This window comes from Pseudophryne corroboree, chromosome 6 (assembly GCF_028390025.1).
Source record: "Pseudophryne corroboree isolate aPseCor3 chromosome 6, aPseCor3.hap2, whole genome shotgun sequence".
NCBI classification, from domain to species: Eukaryota; Metazoa; Chordata; class Amphibia; order Anura; family Myobatrachidae; genus Pseudophryne; species Pseudophryne corroboree.
In genome coordinates, this window is record NC_086449.1 from 393,596,836 (window position 1) to 393,617,971 (window position 21,136).

The 21,136-nt window shown below is 41.0% G+C and overlaps 1 protein-coding gene across 4 annotated transcripts in view; it reads right to left on the reverse strand.

Moving 5' to 3' along the window:
* Nucleotides 1-21,136, reverse strand: part of SFMBT2 (Scm like with four mbt domains 2) — a 349,877-nt gene that overhangs the window by 30,396 nt on the left and 298,345 nt on the right. For all 4 annotated transcript variants that reach the window (XM_063926815.1, XM_063926812.1, XM_063926813.1 and 1 more), the window contains 3 exons: nucleotides 14,140-14,182; nucleotides 9,224-9,300; nucleotides 8,051-8,190 (listed from right to left, as the gene is read on the reverse strand). In XM_063926815.1, coding sequence (XP_063782885.1) covers nucleotides 8,051-8,190; nucleotides 9,224-9,300; nucleotides 14,140-14,182 — 260 coding nt within the window. The remainder of the gene's footprint in view (nucleotides 1-8,050; nucleotides 8,191-9,223; nucleotides 9,301-14,139; nucleotides 14,183-21,136) is intronic.

The window sequence follows — 21,136 nt, forward strand, 5'->3', positions numbered from 1 at the left end:
CATGTGCAGAGAGAGTTAGATTTGGGTGTGGTGTGTTCAATCTGCAATCTAAATTGCAGTGTATAATAAAGCAGCCAGTATTTACCCTGCACAGAAACAAAATAACCCACCCAAATCTAACTCTCTCTGCACATGTTATATCTGCCTCCCCTGCAGTGCACATGGTTTTGCCCAACTGCTAACAAAAATCCTGCTGCGATCAACTCAGAATTACCCCCTATATGCGCTCTCATTTGATCTACTATACTGTGTCTATATTGTGGTGATAATCCAGATCTCCTATTTGGAGCTGCATATATTACTGTGGTATTGACATATCAGTGCTCTTGTTTGTGAATATAATTTTTTATTACTACAGTCTTTTAGAGTCGAAGTAGCGCCCAATTAACAGTAATTATTTGTACAACGCCAGAGCCTACTGCACCGCCGGCGTGGAGGAGACCTAATCAGAGCCTGCACACAGGCACCGTTCTCTCTTAAAACGCCTCTGAATGGGTACACAACCTCAGGAAAGAATTTGAACTGAAGAGTGAATACAAGGGGGGATATTCAATTGTTTGAAAAGTCAGTTGGGTGTCTATTTTTTCCTATCTAATAGACAGGAAAAAACAGACACCCAACTGACTTTTCAAATATTTGAATTCCCCCCATTGAGTGCAAAAAGCAATTTGCTCTGTACAATTCAAGTGTCACTGACAATTTTTATAACCATTTCTTAAAAGAAGTATATTTTTGCAATGCATTATGTTAACACTATTGTCTGCACTAGGTGATTCTGCATATACCCTGACTACCAAAATGTCAGTGTGCAATACCACTAGTTTATGAATAACCTGGGTAATCTGGGAAATAATACTGAATAGGAAGCAGTAGGAGAAAGCTGTCAGATGTGCTTTACCGCTTGTACAGAAGAAGACCACCATCTTTACAGTGTTTAAGTTGAAGAGTTACAGATGCCCATCTGCCACTTGAGTCCAGTGTCTGCAGTTGGCATGATCTTCCAATTCTGAGGTTATAACAAATTAACTAAATAATCTTTTTGGGGATTCAATGGGGAATATTCGATTGGTTCTTAATCTTATATTGTCCTTGTTGCACCCAGAAAGGTTGGGTTTAGACGACCAAACTAATGGTCGCATTGAGAAAAGTCCCATTTGAGCACTGAAACAAGGCACTTTTCACCCATTTCAGCTAGCCACCCCCAGGGGGTGCGAGCTGAAATACCGTCGCTGGCAGCCGTTTGCGCACAAATGAAGGATCAATTGAATATCTCCACTGACACCATCTACTGGCTGTCGGCAAGAAAAACAATTGTACATCACCCAATAAGTCACTAGGTGCTGCAGGTCATGAAAATCAGGGGTTTGGCGGAAATCACAGCCTGTATTAAGAAGCCTTGCTACATTCACATGAGAGATCCTGTTTATTTATATAATGTAATTGTTAGAAATAATGGGGGTAATTCAGATCTGATCGCAGCAGCAAATTTGTTAGCTAATGGGCAAATCCATGTACACTGCAGGTGGGGAAGATATAACATTTGCAGAGAGAGTTAGATTTGGGTGGGTTATTTTGTTTCTGTGCAAGGTAAATACTGGCTGCTTTATTTTTACACTGCAATTTAGATTTCAGTTTAAACACACCCCACCCAAATCTAACTCTCTCTGCACATGTTATATCTGCCTCCCCTGCAGTGCACATGGTTTTGCCCATTAACTAACAAATTTGCTGCTGCGATCAGATCTGAATTTGGCCCTATATAATACTTGCTGATATAAAATATATTACATAAGAGTGCACTCGAACAGGAGGAGCAGCCTGGGTGTAGGCCTAATGTAAATTAAATGGTACAGTATGTAAAGTGTGGGTAGCGCTCACTGGATTTGCAAACCAGAGATATTCAGTATACAGTAATTATATTTAAGCAGCAACCCATATTTTTCAAGTTCAAAGGCAGAAAAACAGATATTCTATATATAAAAATTCTCAATCCAAAAATAAAGTCCATTGGTTGCACTGCAGCCTCAGATGCCATGACGCCACACGTCAAATATAAATAAAAAGTAACAATTTGCCAGTAGACTAAAAGTAATTTGCCTAATGATGCCAAATAACACTCATAATGTAATAGGAACAAATACATTTTGAGTTGGCGTACACCTTTTTATGCAAACGTTATGCCTTTCCATACTGCATATTCACACAGAAATAAGCACACATCTGTATCCAGATTTCTGCATAGCTAAGGCTCGTGGTCTCCTACACTTGGAGAGGTGGACTAGGGGCGGCCAGTGTAAGCAGAGTGTTTCTGTACGTGTAACTTAGTAAAACTTGCCCAAATTCCCAGATACACCTCTCAGGAAACACATCTCTGGCGGTTACTGGAGGGCTGTGTAAACATTATGATGACCATAAGCAATACGATGTTGTTGCTTCTGATTAGCTGTTTATGCATTGTCCTATAGTGCTCCGTTCATTACAGCTGAAGCTATATTATATCAATTTATGGCTGTCTATTCCCGTTAGTACATTGTCATTACTATGCTACTGTAGCAAAAACTATTTACATGTAATTTAATTTTTAAATTGGTAATCAATAGATGTGGATGTGTCTGTATTTAGTTCCATTTTATATGGCAAATGTGGCTTTTGCTTTTATATATCTACCAAGACATTCTCCCTTGTGTATATGACACCAAAATATTATTGCGTTGAATACAAACAGGCTAATGTGACATTGGTGTTTCTTGCTAATACTGTTAAGCCATACCTCTATGTTGCCATTGGGCATAACACACACGTTTGTAAGATTGGCATAAAAAGGACTGTTATTTTAGTATGATATATATGCATGTGAATATATGCCTTCCTCTGCATACAGCTGTGCGCTCATACAACTAGCACTTTTGCATCTCTTATGCACCACGATTTTTCTTTTTTCTTCAGCTTTGCTACTTTTTCCTCAAATTTGGCTCTTAGTATATGGTACTTAGAATTAGTTTTTTGTCACAAACAAAATGGTATAAAATCATAAATGACTGTTATCAAACATGTCTTTTGCTGTCTTAATGGGCATATGAATGATTTTAGCTAACGAATTCCCTTGAAGCTCCCGGAGTCCAGAACCAACAATATTTACTATAAGCACGGAACAATTTTGGCTATGAACGTTTTTGGCTATACAGTGAGCTGGAATGTCAGGGGGGGTGGGTGTTACTTCTGGAGGGGATAATCATTATCGTTGGCTTATATTGTTACTACCGTGCACACACACAAACGATATACACTATCTAAGCCAAACTAGACTGCGCACGCACAGTCTATTTTTTCCAGCGATGACGACATGCAAGGGAGCGTGCATCGTTCATCGTTGGTTCTATACACATGGTACGATATGCACTCGTTTTTCTAATTATATAGACTATATAGTCCATATCGTTAGCTACAATCGTACTCTGACTCTGTGTATTCAGCATTACACAGATTGCACAATTTTTCCTAAATTTTGCAGCATCTTCCGTTCATTTTGCACTTTAGTTTGCATATAGCGTACTAGGTATTTAGGATTAGCCTTATTTCATAGCAAAAGAATAGGTATAAAGTTGCAGATTAAGAATAATGATGCATGCAGTGGGGCACTCATATCAGACCTGTTTTTTGCCTGTGTACCCTGGATTTTCTATTTTTTTCCTCAACTTTGTTACTTTTTCCTTCAAATTACTGCTTTTCCTTTATTTTATGTCTTTGTTCTCTTATAGAATACTGCTTACTTAGGAATAGTGCTTTCAAACAGGTCCATCTCTAAATGAGACCACAAAGTGCACTGGACACATTGGGGTATATTATTTATTAGTAACTACCAATCTCAGCAATAATTAATATTTTTGAGCCAGAATGTATTATGCTACAGGCACTAGGACACAGGTTCCGATAAGTCAGTAAGAATTAACATGATATATTATGTGATTGCTTTATTTCCCGGTTCGGACCCTGACACAGCTACTGTGAATGTGCACAGTAGCAGACGTTACCGGGGAGTATTCCAAAATAACTCTCACAATTTTTTTTCCAGAATGTAGCCCATAGGCTTCAATGGCTAATGGCTAACACCATCTAAAGCATTCACTTTCGTGGGAAAGCTTCAGAAAGCTACACCTTCCAGAGCTTGGTACTGTACATTTTGTATTTTAGCTACTTCTGTTAATGCAAACAGAGACTGCGGCAGATATCTTACATCTTGGAGATGCTTATTTTTGGGAGTATCTTGCGGGAATTTCCAACAAAATAGTGTTGATAAATATGCCCCTTAGCATTGTTCAAGGAAGTAAGAACTGAGATAAAAATAAATAACAACATATATAAGACACGAAAAAATAGCTAAGTACCATCCAAATGACCACTGGTGCTAAAGAGCAAAAACACAGCCACTCCCCGAGTGCTATGTGGTACTGTAACCACTAGTAAAACCACAGTGTACGTATGTGACCTATCTGCTGTAGCACAAGTAGATGCATTACAGTTCAGTACATTGCCTGACTCATTTGCTGGTCCAGAAATAGAGCCAAATTTACAATGTACTCTAATTGGGTCATAAATTTCATAGGACCGAGAATCTTCCTGAAAGCAAAACATGGTTTATCTAATTAATGGGTGAGTGAATCTAAGTGAATTTAAGCTAATTACATCTACATGCTGAATAGATCAACAGTGTCATCTAATCACTGGGAAACATAAGCCATTTTATTTTTATTGGTCTGCGCAACATTCAGAAATAAATAAACTTCTGCAGCAACGCACTGATTAATACATTTTCATATACTGTATTACTGTGTGCTGCATTAATAACACGAAAACAGCAGACTACAGTGTAAAATAAAATATGGCTTGAACATCTATCCATAAGTGTCTCCTCACTCTTATTTGTAGGGGTACCACTGACATTATGAGCCTTAATCAGGTTGGATCGCATCTGAGATGCGCCCAAATATCATCCCAGTGCGCACGCGTAGGGCCCGCACTATGCGTGCGCGGGCAGGGAAATGTGATTGCATCGCAGTAATGCGAACACCTCTGATTGACAGGCAGAGGCGTTCGGAGGGCAGTCAGAGGTGGCAACAAGGCGTTGTGAGGGCGTGTTGGCAAAAATGGTGGCGGACTGTCCCGCTGTAGCGGGAAAATAGGCGGCAATGAGAACAGGAGAACTTTCAGATCAGTATACTGAAATGTACTGTAAGTTTACATTTCTTATTTCACTTTAAAGCAGAACTAAGCACAAACCACCTGGGTTCATATGAATGACCATTTGACACCACAATCCAAATATATCAGGGGGTATATTTACTAATAGTCGATTTGGGTCATTGTTCATTGATTTTTAATTTTTTAATTTTATTTTTTGTTGATGTTGGGACAATTTTTGATCGAGTTTGTGTTTTCAGGGTTTACATTACATATTTACTAACAGATTTTTGGAAAAAAAAAATCCAAAATCATCTGTTAGTAAATGTGGGATTTAGGGGTATATTTATTAAAAAATCAATCTTTTGGTCAATGTTTAGTCGATGTTTGGTCAATTTTGTATTTCAGGGTCTAAATCCCACATTTACTAATAGATGATTTTTTTTTAAACTATTTCAAAAATCATTTGTTAGTAAATGTGTGATTTAGACCTTGAAGCACAAAATCAATTAAAAATCGACGAACATCAACCATAAATTGATCAACATCGACCTAAGTCCACTCTTAGTAAATAAACCGCCATGACATGAGCCTTACGTCACTACTCTGCAGCAAAATGCCCCATTTCTCCCATTGTACTGATTTGCCGTGCGAAGACATTCACATGCAATTGAATTATCTCATCTGACTGCTACAGGTTCTTTACATTTCGCTCTCCACCCACTTCAATACTGAGGACATCCCAATGACAAAAAAAATCAATTAATCAATCAAAATTTCTGCTATTTCGCCAAAGTTTTTAAAATCAGATTATAAAATATGTAGTTAAGTTCCAATGTACAACAATAACCTTTGTTTTCATTAACCAAATCCAACACTAGCAAACTGCTGTATTTAAAAAGGATCACTTGGAAATATTATAACAAATAACTATGAAGCAATTACCAAAATCATATTTAACTGTAAAAAAAAAACCTATAAAGAAAAGTTTCACACTGGATAAATATGAAAGATCTGGGCCTTAGTCAGAAGCTTACAGGCAACTTCACAAGACCTTACGTGGAGTGCACTAAGCCAAATAATGTGTGTGTATATATATATATTTACATATATTGTATATAGATGAGATGCAAAGGATGGTACTCCAGGATTGAGATAGGATGGCACTCCAAGGCTTAGATACTTATTAAATGAATCACAGGCAATACAGCAACGGTGCAGACTGCACCGTTGGTGTATTGCCTGTGATTCATTTAATAAGTATCTCAGTCCTGGAGTGCCATCCATTGCATCTCGTCTATATTACATACCTGGAGGGACACCTAGGCAAATTGGCAGGTTGGGGTGAGTGCCGGACTTCTATATATAGTATACGTAAGGTAGCACTCTGGATGTCTTGGAAAAGAGGATCATACTCCCGGGATATATCCTGACGAAAACGCAATAATAAAAGCGTTGAAACGTTAATAATAAAATGGGAGTTCAATCTTCTTTTCCAAGACGTCCAGAGTGCTGCCTTACGTGTACTATTATTGGGTCCCGGCTTCAACAAACTGGGTAACCAGGAGGGCACCAGGACGCAACAAGAATGTGTAAGCAAAGGAGTGCCGGCTATCACAGTTTTCTTTTATAAATATATATATTCGGCTTTATTTCAAATCGTCATCAGGATTAGAAGCAATTGCCATATGTACATATATATATATATATATATATATATATATATATATATATATATAATATATATGTGTATCCTGATAACGGGTTGAAATAAACCCGAAACGTTGATAAGAGGACCATGTCCAGTATTTATTGCAAGTCCAGTGAGTGCCGTCCTTGGGTCTACCTGCATGTTTCGTTCTGACGCAGCACTGTGGCAAGTTTTACACTTGGGACTGAAGTGAGCGCCGACCTTTGGAAACTGTATATATATATATATATATATATATATATATATATACACACACACACACTATAATAAGTACATTTAACTTAAAGTTATAAAAGTGTTCCGTATACTGTACTTTAAAAATATAGAAATGATACACTTTCGAAGCTATCTTTAATACTATATTTATACAAGCGAAATGTATGCAAGTAAGTAGAAAAGCGTAAGGACTTCTGCATACTTATTAACTCTGTACTGTCCAAACAGAGGGTTTTGTGAGACAGTCAAGGAATAGGTAAAATAGTTTCATAATAGTCGTGGATAATGCATGGGGCGAAGAGATTATTTAACAAATATTTAGTAAATAATAATTATCTTTGAAATAATGCTATTGATTTTTTTGCTGCTTCACAAACAATGTGTAAAAGTATGAGGTTGTCTGATAATGACTTCAGCAAAGTGATCTTGTCATACATAGAGAAATGAGGATTATCTGATAGCCCAGACTACAGTTTTATAAAAATCACTTGATGACCACCACAGTAGTGTTTCCCAAGATATTCCTGTTACTATTGCCATGTGCTACAGATGAAGGACAGCAGGAGAAGGGGCTGGTTGACAACTTTCAGCCTGGGTGGCAGACACAAGAATGTGCCCAAGCTTCTCCACCAGCACACTGGGATGGAAAATGTAGCGTAACAAGAATCTTGCAGGAGTGGTTTATCAATGCGGGTGCAGTTTAAATAGATATTGAAACCGCATAACAGTGACCTCTATAAAATAATCAGATTTAAAACCAGACTCCTGTGTGTAAATTAGTTTGCAAAAGTTTACATTACCAAAAAGAGTATTGAAAAAAGGAAAGTTACGTTAACTACAAAACCTGTATTAAAGACAGTGTAAAGATGTTCCGTACTTAGCACAGTGTTACTAAGCTACAATGTGGCACTAGCCACAAAGAATGACTGGGTGTTTTCTACATACCTCTTTAAGAACCAACACACACTTCCCAGGACCCACTGACTGAGGTAGTTCCGCTATCCGGCCTTTATTTAAATATGGTCCTGAAAAGCAGCGATGATTTATAAACAGCCGGGGGCAGCAATATTTCCCATTGGTGGTTCCTAGAGACAAAAAGCAATATAATGAATTATCATGTTCTGGCCAGTAACATTACTACTGCTCTGCAATGCTACAAAAAGGTCTGATTCTGAGTTGAAAGTGAAGCAAAAAAATGCAAGTAACTGTGCACCTGGACAAAGCATGTTGCAATGCAAGGGGGGGGGGGGGGGGGTAAATACTCTTATTTTGCATGAAGGGTAAATACTGGCTGCTTTTGTATGTAGCCCACAAATACTGGACAGATTAATTTTCACACTGCATACTTGAAACCCTCTACCCTACAGTGCATCAAGGTTTTTCCTAGGTTATTTGCTTTTTTTTTTTTTATATAGCTTTGCCTCCATCTAAAAAAACAAACAAAATAAAAACAATGAACAAAATAAACAGACAAAAATACTGGAAGGACAAGGAACACACAATAATAATTCTAAACAGTTTAAAATGTTTTAAAGCCAACAGCATAAGGATTAAAGAAACCAAATAAAGGCTAAATGGATACATTTTGAAAGCAATGGCATCATAAAATGTATGATCTGTTAATCTGTTACAGCATCAGTAGGAAAAGACAATGGGCCTGATTCTGACAAAAGCATAATTGCGTACAGATCTTGCAGATTTCAGCATACTGCACCTGCGCCTATGCAGGAGATTAGCAAATACGTATGCTCTAGATCAGGCATATGCACATGGACGGAGATTGCTAGTGCATACGGATTTACACGTCCATCGGGTGACCACACTTTCCATGAAGGTGGTGTTTCTAGGGCAGCAACCTTGCATGGAACTGTCAGTGGAAGTGTCATGTAAGTGTATGCCAGCTCCATATTCAATCTTAGCTTAGTGGCTGCGGACTTAAAATCATGTGGGCGAGATAGGCTTCCACACGCAGACCCAGTAATCGTCGGAATACTGCGCACATTGGCATGATAAAAAAAACTGCTCCCACTGCCATACGGAAAAGCGGATGTGTGTGACACAGAATGAGGCACAATGAGGTTTAGAAAAAAATAATAGTTTATAACAATACGTGTATACCTGTTGAGCAGCTATCCGTCTGAGGGAATGGACAGGGTTCCTGAGGTATTTTTTCCACTGGCACTGAGGATGGTAATCTATTAAAACAGAAAATCTTTATATTAGCAGTGCAAGCTAATTGTGTTCAATATTCGACATTTCATTAGCTGCAGTATAACAGATCAAGATGGCATCACTGGTGGAGGGAACAGCAGGTTGCACAGGCAGTGGGGAGTAACTGGGCAGATCAAGATTATTCTATGGAGATAAGGTGGTGGAGCCATTTTTTGTGTGTGTGAAAATGTATTGGGCCTATTGAATTCCTAATGTATCATAGTACTTTTTTTTTTTAAATTTAATAAAATGAATGTGGATTTTAACCTCAAACTGCAGTATTTTTTAATTTGCAATTTGCGTAACATCATACCCAATGTCTAGCAGTTTTAATGGACACAAACGGAATGCAATGGCTAGAAAGTACAGACAACAAGCACTGGTTATAAGTTACAGACATGCAAACATCATTCACTCTTGATTTAAACGTGTATTCAATTTTGATATGTCTCTTTAACCTATGTCTTTTAGGAGGCATAGCTTTGTGCATCCCATGCAGATGATTATAACTGTCATATTTATACTTTGGAATCCAAAGTTTGGATACATCTGCATGTTGTAAAGTTGTATACTGTATATCATAAGTATGTGTTTACATGTTTTGCAACTACTCTGTGGCTGCTTTTAACAATCTTGCCGCTTAGTGTACTCAGTGTCGGACTGGGGCATGTAGAGCCCACCGGGGGAATGTGGTAGGGGCCCATGTTTAGGGGTGTGGCCTGTCCACAGAGGGGGTGTGGCCTGGTACCTCATTGGTTTGACTAACCATTAGAGAGTGCAACGTCTGGGCCCCTTCATAAATATATACAGTAAATTCATCTGCTGCATGCATGATAATGTACCAGATTAATAACAGATTAATAACAGCAATGCACTGTAGAAAATAGTCCATAATAGTCCAGTATAAGGTAACATATGTATGATGTATAATTCAAGTGCACAGTCTGGAACCTGATCCTTAGAGCAGTAGGTGGGGCCCCAGGCAGTGGGGCCCACCGGTGGTTTCCCCTGTACACCTGTGGGCCAGTCCAAGCCTGAGTGTACTTAACCATTTATATAGATTCCAAGGTCACAAAAATGGCATTGTGGTTTGTAATCTGCCAGCTTCAAATAATTTGGTTTTGAAAAATATCACTTTGTTAACCCACCACCCTTACACTGTACTGTGCCACAGATATGCTTTAATGATAACAAAGAGAGAAGGCACTGTATTAAGGAGTCTAATCTGGTTAGCCATAATCATACAGATGAAATTGTACATTTATGTGTTTAAAAAAGGCACAGTACAATATAATTACAATAATTATGATCACAGTTCCCAAAAGATTGTAAGGCTTAGGCTCATCTAAATGGAAAGCACACCAAAAGACCTGCAAAATCTCTATATAATCACATGGACATAACACTAAATTCATACATTAATGATGCATTTACTAAAATAGCTTTTGTAGCCTGTTTCATTCCAAGTAAGCCAAGTTTACTAAATAAAAGACAATATTGCCAGGGAATCATCTCTGTGGAGTTCATCCGCTTTCAATTGAATTTTTTACATCATCTATAAAAGCACCATTAAAATCAGCAACACAACACTAATTCCACCCTGAAAAGTTATATTTGCTTTTTAATGTTGCATGAAATGGACGGAAATCTGCTTTATGGGTTTCGTCATGTTAATGTCAAGACTAATGAAAAAGACACTAGAGCTATACATGATAATACACTTTACATTATCTGTTTTGTATAGAGACACTTGTTTATTAAGTCAAGGTACTCTTTTTATTGCTAGAGGAATGGTTCTGACTTTTAAAGAGGAAGTGTAACCTCATAATTTCCGTTTTATAATACTCTGCCAATTGCTCCCTGTAGAGACTTTTATGTGTAATACAATGCATATGAGTACAGCTGAAACACGGATTTCATTATCCGACTCGAACATTGCTCTTACAGTAGGTGCAAAATTTGCACTATGCCCAGTGGTGCAAGTAGAAATATTTTCTTAGTAGTACTGAAAATGGGCGTGGTCATGTGTTGTGAGGGGGCGTGGCCACATGCTGCTAGTGGGAGTGGCTACATGACACTAGTGGCGTGGCCACATGACAGCCCCCATTTTTTTTAGATCTGGAGGCAAAGCTAAACATATATAGTAATTCCTCCAGTATAATAGAAATATATAGTGATACCCCCAGTATAATAGAAATATATAGTAATAGTAATGCCCCCAATTTAATAACAATATATAGTAATGCCTCCATTATAACAGGAAAATACAGCCACTGTCGCACTTCCAGTAACAATGACAAAGTGGGAGGAGCCATCATGCTGCCAAGCACCATAGTCTTGTTGCTTTGTAACATAATATAATTGTGGTAATGGCAAAGTGTGTGGCAGGTGATACTGAGTACCCGCTGCCAAATTCTTATGGGTACTCCATACCCGAGCGTACCCGCATACTTGCACCACTAACTATGCTGCTTTAACTGCCTGTTGTGCACCACACTTATGAAAGCGAATTGCTTATTGGTTGCTGTGTTTCAGTTTAAACTTTATATGCAGTCGTAGTAATTTAGCCTTTCTGTCTGTGGGCCAAGACCACAACTGGAGATCTGGAGTTCCAAGACAGTCAGTTATACAATAAGCTTTTTTGTGAACTACCAGGACAATAATATGTCATTACAGTATAGTGATCCATGTGTCCTGAGAATAATGTACACTGACATCTATTGTATCGGCTAAGGAGAGGAGTCTCTTGATAATGATCGGTGGCTGTTTTTTGGTCACCTACTACTACCAGACATGAGCAAACATGTAGTGAATTTTTGTACAAATCAACATTTGCTGCGGAACAGTTATACTTAACTCTGCCATACCATAACATTCCACATTGTATTTCTAAATCCCATCATCTTTACAGGTGTGGCAATAATAGTGTGAAAACAGTCGCTTTTTAAAACGGTTGGAAGGAAATAGGGGCATCCCAGTCTGAAGTCAGACAGTGAATGGCTGTCAGCATGCTAACTGCTGGATGGCTGGATCTATTCACCAATCAGAGTGCTGACAGCCATTCACTGTATGGAAGCATGTGGAGAGATGGTGTGGGACCACAGGAGGGGTAAGTTATGATATTTTTGTATTATTTAGTCCCATTTATGGGTGGGTAGGAGCTCTAGTTATATGCTTTTCCCAGGTCCAACAATGCTGTTAAGACAGCCCTGGCAATGAGGCCTGCCTCCAAGTGAGCCGCGAGATGATGTGATGGGGAGTTTCTCCAGAGGCCAGCCCCTCCGGCCAGGTGCCTCGATTTGAGTCTGACACTCTCCGGAGATGCCTGCAGCACAAGTACAAGACAAGTTGCCTGTCTACTTCACTCATGGCTGTGTCTATGTTAAGGGGGGCGATCGCCCTGCTTTGCCTTGGATCTGTCCCTAATTTATAGCTGTCACTTTGTAGGAAGGATTGCTATAGAGATTTTGTTTATGGTTACTTCTACAGAGTGAGGGTAATCCCATTCTTTAACCCTTCTTCACCTGAGTAAGGTTTGACATACTTATAGCAAATTGGTGAGTTTTTTTGAAGATTTAAATTTATACTGTTTCTTTTTTTTTATACTAGTCAGACGCTGAAAAGTCAAAGATGACTTTAACAGGTCTCCTCCAATGCCATTACAAACAGATTCCTGGTTAGGTTACAAGATGACACAAAATAGTTCCTGTATGGAGCTTCCACATAAGAACAAACAGTTCATTACAAATTGAGGAAAATGGCATGGGCAGGTCCAAGGATATAAACTTCCATTCCAAGCTCCGGTACACAAATAGGCATCTAATGGATATTTATAGTGGATATGATACACACAATTATGCACCCTGCAAAAAGCAAGAACAGTTTATAATTGAAATTTAAGCCTAACCACACACTTGGACCAAAGGCAATAACTTGGCTAGTGAAAAGGAGACTGAGCCAAAGTTATTTATAGAGCAGACATATACAACAGATAGGAAGACAGGATTCCTTGAGCACAAGATGTACCTGTATGAAGGTTAGGCTGGCTCTTCATTCATACAGAAAGCAAGCACACAAAAAGTAGTCATAACAACAGGTAAAAACATGACAATCCCATCATTCCCAGGTAAAATGCTTGTTATAAATGATTCCTATTGCGAGAATTCACTTTATACCATGAGACCTGAGCTATCTGTAAGGCAAATGTATTAGCAGCATTATTGTTTTATAATCTGATGTTCGCCATGGTAATAGTCTGATCACTTCAGTTTGTGTTAGACTGATATTTTCTATAACAATCTGTGGAATTCACTATTGCTTTAAAGATATTAGGGCTCATTTACTAACACTACTTTCAAGATCAAAATTGGCAGTAAACCATAGCAATGGAACATATGCTTGTTTTCACTGTGTACTGTCATTTGATGGATACTGTATGGTTCCATGTAATCCATTTACTTGTAGAAGAACAATGACATGTATAATATTACGTTATTATATAGAACACAGCTGTGCTCAAAAATCAGACCTTCATCACTACAGGTTTATAGCACAGAGATGTGGCAAAAGAGTGAAAAGATGAATATCCTTATCATGGATTCCCCCCCACAGTTTGTGGAAACTAAAGCTGTGGGCACCGGTCTTGCAGAGGGAAGTATGGAATAAAGGATGGAAAAACTGCCATATCTGCCTTAATACACAGACTCGATTAAAGCTACCTGTTGATTGACCTAAGTGAGTCAGTGAAGATACTGCACCAAAATGAACAAAATTGAATTGCCATTGTTACATTGCATTACTGATAGAGTATGTGAGTAACTTACTGTTTCTCTGGCTGCACAACTGCAATTTTTCTTTTCTTTTTCACTTAAAAAACAAAATACAAAACAATGAATATACAGTACATTTATTATCCACATTTATTTATACTGTACAGCACCAGCATATTCCATAACACTTTACAATGGTAAAAAGTATTATCCACATTTATTTATACTGTAAAGAACCAGCATATTCCATAACACTTTACAATAGGAAAAAGTATTATCCACATTTATTTATAGGAAAAAGTATTATCCACATTTATTTATACTGTGCAGCACCAGCATATTCCATAACGCTTTACAATAGGAAAAAGTATTATCCACATTCATTTATACTGTACAGCATCAGCATATTCCATAACGCTTTACAATAGGAAAAAGTATTATCCACATGTACAGTTGCTAGTATGTAAGTATGTAAACCCTTTGGAATGTCCTGGATTTGTGCATAAATTGGTCATAAAATGTGTTCTGATCTTCATCTAAGTCACAACAATAGACACAGTCTGCTGAAACTAATACCACACAAATAATTATATTTTCTCATGTTTTTATTGAACACACCATGTAAACATTCACAGTGCAGGGTGGACAAAGTATGTGAACCCCTAGGCTAATGACTTCTCCAAGAGCTAATCTGAGTCAGTAGTCAGCCAACCTGGAGTCCAATCAATGAGACGAGATTGGAGGTGTTGGTTAAAGCTGCCCTGCCCTATAAAAAACACACACCAGTTTTGAGTTTGCAATTCTCAAGAAGCATTGCCTGATGTGAACCATGCGTCGCAGAAAAGAGCTCTCAGAAGACCTACGATTAAGAATTGTTGACTTGCATAAAGCTGGAAAGGGTTACAAAAGTATCTCTAAAAGCCTTAATGTTCATCAGTCCACGGTAAGACAAATTGTCTATAAATGTAGAAAGTTCAGCACCTCTCCCTAAAAGAGGGCGCCCGGTAAAGATGACTGCAAGAGCACAGTGCAGAATGCTCAATGAGGTGAATAAGAATCCAAAAGTGTCAGCCTTAGAATTACAGAAATCTCTGGCACATGCTAACATCTCTGATGACGAATCTACCATACGTAAAACACTGAACAAGAATGGAGTTCATGGGAGGATAACATGGAGGAAGCCACTGCTGTCCAAAAAAAACATTGCTGCACGTTTGAAGTTTGCAACAGAGCACCTTAATGTTCCACAGCACTACTGGCAAAATATTCTGTGGACAGATGAAACCAAAGTTGAGTTGTTTGGAAGGAACACACAACACAATGGAGGAGATTCAAATGTTTGAAAAGTCGGTTGGGTGTCTGTTAGATAGGAAAAAACAGACTCCCAACTGACTTTTCAAACATTTGAATCTCCCCCTATGTGTGGAGAAAAAAAGGCACAGCACACCAACATCAAAACCTCATCCCAACTGTGAAGTATGGTGGAGGGGGCATCATGGTTTGAGGCTGCTTTTGTAGCAAGGGCCAGTGTACTCATGCAGTCATTGGCCTTGCTACTAGGGTTCGCGTGCCTCCTTACCTGGGATGGCCCGGCGCTGTCCCATGGGGCCGGAGGTAGCGCTGACTCCGGGCAGCACTGGGGACCGGGCCTGGTCCGGTCTCCACCTGCCCAGCTGGCTGTGGAGTTCGGCGGCGGGCGTGGGGGCAGTGGGGAATCACCACCGTTCCACATGGGTGATGGCAGCGGGCCTGCATCTTACGGGACTCAGGCCCCGCCAATCACAGCGCTGCATTTCGAATTTGTTGCCAGCTGTGAGCCAATCACGGATCACGAGCTGGTGACCAATCAGGAGTGGCAGCAGCGAGCCAATCCCGGCTTACCACATCATAGCCCCGCCCCCTGGCTCTGGCTGGTATTAGCCAGTGCCGGACGCGAGGGCTCAGTTCGTCGTCAGAAGGGAGCAGAGAAGAGCTCCTGAAGACCCAGTACGAAGAAGGCACCGGAAGTCCTGGAGGGCGGTGGCCATGGGGAAAGAGCTGTTACACGCTGCCGCCCAACGGGTGAAGTTCAAAGAGCCGGGGCCCGTTGGTGAAGACGTCGGAAGCCCTGGGATAGCGGTGTGCAACGCAAAAGAGCTTGCACTGGCCACCGCTGCCCAGGTGAAAACTCCAGAAAGCCCGGAGGTGGTGGGAGCTGTCCTGCCTCCGGAGAAGACAACCCGTGGGCATGGCCGGACCTGGCTTGGTCCAGCCACGGCCCTTAGGATGGGTAAGTCTAGGTGGTGCCCCTCTCCCCCTAGACCACCAGGGATTCGGGCACTAGGCCCGTGGGGCATAACAGGCAGCAGGCCTGAGGCACCATAGGCGGGCACTAGACCTGGGGGGGACACAAGTGGGCATTAGGCCCAGTAGCATCACACCTTAGGTGGGCATTAGGCCTGGGAAAGAATACGGGTGCTAGGCCACATAGGAGGTGGCGTTAGGCCACCAGGTTTAAGGAATGGCCCCCAATGGCAACAGTAGGCCGGAGCAAGAAGGGCAATAGGCCCGCGCTATTGTACAGGGTTAGGTAGGTGGGCAGCAGGCCCAATAGCAAGTCCCCAGATAGGTAACAATAGGCCGGGGCACCCAGGGCAAGGAAGCCCAAAGCTATTGTGTGTACGATAAGTCAGCGCTATGCCGCAGGTGTGGTAAGCCGGCGCTAGGCTGTGGTATCTCTTGATCTGGCGCTAGGCTGCAGGTTGCATAAGTTGGTGCTGCACAGCAGGTGTGGTAAGTCGGCGCTAGGCAGTGGTATCTCTTGATCCGGCGCTAGGCTGCAGGTGGCACAAGTCTGCGTTACATCGCAGGTGCGGTACGTTCGCAGTCGTCCCCACAGCCAGGCCCTCATGGAAGGTAGGCTGTCGGAAGTTAAGCGCTGGTGAGTATCACAAGTTCAAAACAGTACAACTGTATCGTGTTATAAATGCTGCATAAGAATGGCTTCAACAGAAGAAAATACGCCTTCTGGAGTGGCCCAGTCAGAGTCCTGACCTCAACCTGATTGAGATGACCTCAAGAGAGTGATTCACACCAGACAACCCAAGAATATTGCTGAACTGAAACAGTTTTGTAAAGAGGAATGATCCAAAATTCCCTGACCGTTGTGCAGGTCTGATATGTAACTATAGGAAACGTTTGGTTGAGGTCATTGCTGCCAAAGGAGGGTCAGACAGTTAATAAATCCAAGGGTTCACATATTTTGTCCATCCTGCACTGTGAATCTTTACATGGTGTGTTCAGTAAAAACATGAGAACATATAATTGTTTGTGTGGTATTATTTTCAGCAGACTGTGTTTGTCTATTGTTGTGACTTACAGTAGATGAAGATCAGAACACATTTTATGACTAATTTATGCACAAATCCAGGAAAGTTCAAAGGGTTCACATACTTTTTCTTGCAACTGTATTTATACTGTGCAGCACCAGCATATTCAATAACACTTTACAACTGGAAGTTGTACATGTTATACAGTTTAATTATTTGAAAACCATTCCACATTAATAAGATTTTAAACTGACATCATCATTCTGTCTTGTACTACTCACTGTTTCAGTTATAAGAGGCTATGGTTCATATGCCCCACAAGCAGTGATAATAGCTGTATAACTTGTTTGAATATAATTGCGCTGCAGGTTAAACTCATGAGAAGGCGGCTTTACAATGGATCCGTTTATGTGAAAAATCACACGTGTAGTTTAATGTTTTTAAAGGCCTAAGTTAAACTTTTTTCTAAAATGGCTAGACTGTACAATAAATAAAAGTTAAAGGAGGGATCTATTGTCTTTTCTACCATACTGTACTTGCCACCTGTTGCAGAACGGACTTTCTGGTGCCTTGTGCCAGAGAGAGAATTGCCCTGCCCCCCCCCCCCCCCCCCCCCCATTTTTCCAATTGGGACATAAGGTGCATGCCTCATGGGAAGAGGCATGACAAGATTGATCCCAGAAAAAGCCCTTGCATAATGATGCCCCTTCCCACATTACATATATAACCTGTTGAATTCTAATTAAACACCCTACTCATTGAGCTATTTGATCCTGCATAAAAACTATGAACACTATATGAAGCTACTGGTACTTTGTAAAAAAATAAAATAAAACCACACACTACATAGATCTGCTCAGCCGCAATGCTGATCATTTTTACAAAGTACATGTTAAGCTTCAAATAGTCAGAATTCTCTAGTTTAGAGTGATCTACCTTTCTATGCAAGGGCAGACAGCTCAAGGGGGTGTAGTATGGTATGCCGGCGGTCGGGCTTCCGGCGACCAGCATACCGGCGCCAGGGGCCCGACCGCTGGCATACCGACAGTGTGGCGAGCGCAAATGAGCCCCTTGCGATTCTAGCGCATGTGCGGTGTTAGAATCACGTTCGGTGAAAGTGGTATGCATTCAACGTTTGCGGAATGCACAGCCACAATTAGGAGTACTACGATATAACCACAAACATCAGATATACATCTGAAGCACTAATATGAGAGGCGTAATAACCCTCGGACACCATGCTGGATGAATAGACAAAGTGCTCCGTAAGGGATTCTAGATGACGCACTTCAGGAGAAAGGTGGAACGCATAACAGTGATATTTTAGTTTAGATTACTATAAAATGCACAATTAGTTACAATATTTTTATATGATGTATGAGGGATATAGAGCCTTAACAGTCTGTGTTTCCATAACCACTAACCCCCAGCCCCTCCCCCCTCCCCAAAAAAATTCAGGAAGTAGGTGGGTTATAGGATATACTATAAATATTAAGTCTTGGGACGACACCCGTACAACCTGAGGAAGACTAACATCAATCGCGTTGGGACAAAGAAGTTGACTGCTACACTTAAAGACCAGAAAAGGGATAACACTGTTTCACTTCTGGACTGGAGGTGACTTGCCTGGGAAAGACTACATGTGTGAAAGTGTGCCTTTATGAAGGCCATTTTTGGCCTTCATAAAGGCCAAAAATAATAATCTGTGTTGGTCCACATTTTATTATTGTGTGCATATGTTTTAATAAATTGTAAAACTGTTTTATCTGATGAGGAGCATTCATTTAGTTTTTTGAACTTGAGGACACATGCTGATGGGAATTGTGGAGCAATGAGAAAAAAGAGTGAATAAGTAGGATTACCTCTACCTTACATGTGAGTAAGCACTGAGAATATACCAACTACATCCAAATTATCTGCACATGAGTACTGTATTTTTTCTTGATTTGAGGTATCGGCAAAATCAAGGAAAAGAAAGAACTTATGACCAATGGGCCCTACACACTGGCCGGTTTGCTGCCGAGGTACTTGACGGCCGATACGTCCGACCGGTGACCCGACGTCGGGGAAGGGGGGGGGGGTTAGTGAAGGGGGGAGTGAAGTTTGTTCACTCCCTGACGTCGCCCGGACCCATATCCCTAATGTGAATGATATTGTCCATATTGGCTTGCAGGTATAAACGAGACGGCACCAATGAAGAATGACCATGTGTGCATCTTTCATCGTTGGTGCCTACACACTGAAAGATATGAACAATTTTCGTTCATTACTGAACTATTTTGTTCGTATTGGCCGCACGCAACGGCCATTGTGTAGGGCCCATAAGAACAGTGGTGTAGCTAGGCGCCATGATGCCCGGAGCAAGGGTATGTTTTGGCGCCCCCCTCCCCTGTAATGAATGGGGGGCCTAGGCAACATGTGGTGGCATGTTACATTTGAAAAGACACAATAATTAAAAATCCTAAATTGGTAACAGGGCCAATTCTAGACCTTGTGGAGCTTAGGGCAAAAGTTTCCTTTGGATAACCCCCCATGTTTAAAATAGGGTCAGTGTGTGCCAAAGGCTTGCAACAACAATATAGGGGCATGGCAGTACAGACGGTGTAATGGTTAATGCCTTACAGCACTGGGGCAGGGACCCGCACAATCTCTGAATGAAAATAATGCCCAAAACTGTCCCCGCCCCAGATCTGATAATCTCACAATACCTCAATGAAAATAATGCCCCAGATGTGTCCCCCCCACAGACCTGAAACCCCCCCCAAACTGTCTATGAAAATAAAACACCATAATTTGCCTCCCCGCCCCCCCCCGATTTGATAATCCCCCAATGAAAATAATACCCTAGAACTGCCATCCCAGACTTGATAATTCCACTATGTTTCAATGAAAATAAAGTCCCAGATTTGCCTGAGGGGCAGAGAGAGCTGTGCCACACCAGTCTGAGGGGCAGATAGGGCTGTGCCGCAGCTGCCTGAGGGGCAGAGAGGGCTGCACCACAGCACCAAAGGTGCAGAGAGAGAGGTGCTGCAGCTGGCTGAGAGACAGAGTGAGGTGCTGCAGTTTCTAATGCAGAGAGAGGTGCTGCAGCATCAATGTAGAGAGAAGTACTGCAGCAGCTGGGGCAGTGAGAGGTGGTACAGAAGCTAGGGAAGAGAGCTGCTGCAGCATCCAGAGTAGAGATATGTGCTGCAGCTTACAGGAAAGAGAGAGGTGCTGCAGCAGCAGCGGGGAGAGTGGTGCTGCAGGACAGAAGTAGCCCTGCTGCACAGTTACAAGCAGACAGTGAAACATATAAAGAGGGCGGGCAGAGCTCTGGCATGTTCCAGCGGTCATCGTCTCCTGCTGTCGCCTCTGTCCTGCTCTGTTCCCTACCTAGTCTCCAAGTCAGTGTGCGTCCCCACTTCTTCTCCTCCTCCTGCTCTGCAGCTGCCAGTACAGTGGCCTTCGGGAAGCAGGGGGTGGCACCCTCTAACTTTTTTTGCACCCAGAGCTCACGCTCCACTGGAGCCACCCTCGCTACACTCCTGCATAAGACGTAGATATTTCAGCCTGTTACGGTTAGTATATTGGAATCAGATATTAATATTAAGGCATTGGAAGTTATGTTCAAGAGTGCAGAATAATAAAACCTGCAGAACAAAATGCAAACATTTTGTGATATTTTTGATATTTCGAGAAGTGTCTACTTTTATAGTACACTCACAGATTGGTATATTAGATGAGAGCTGCGAGGGGATAAA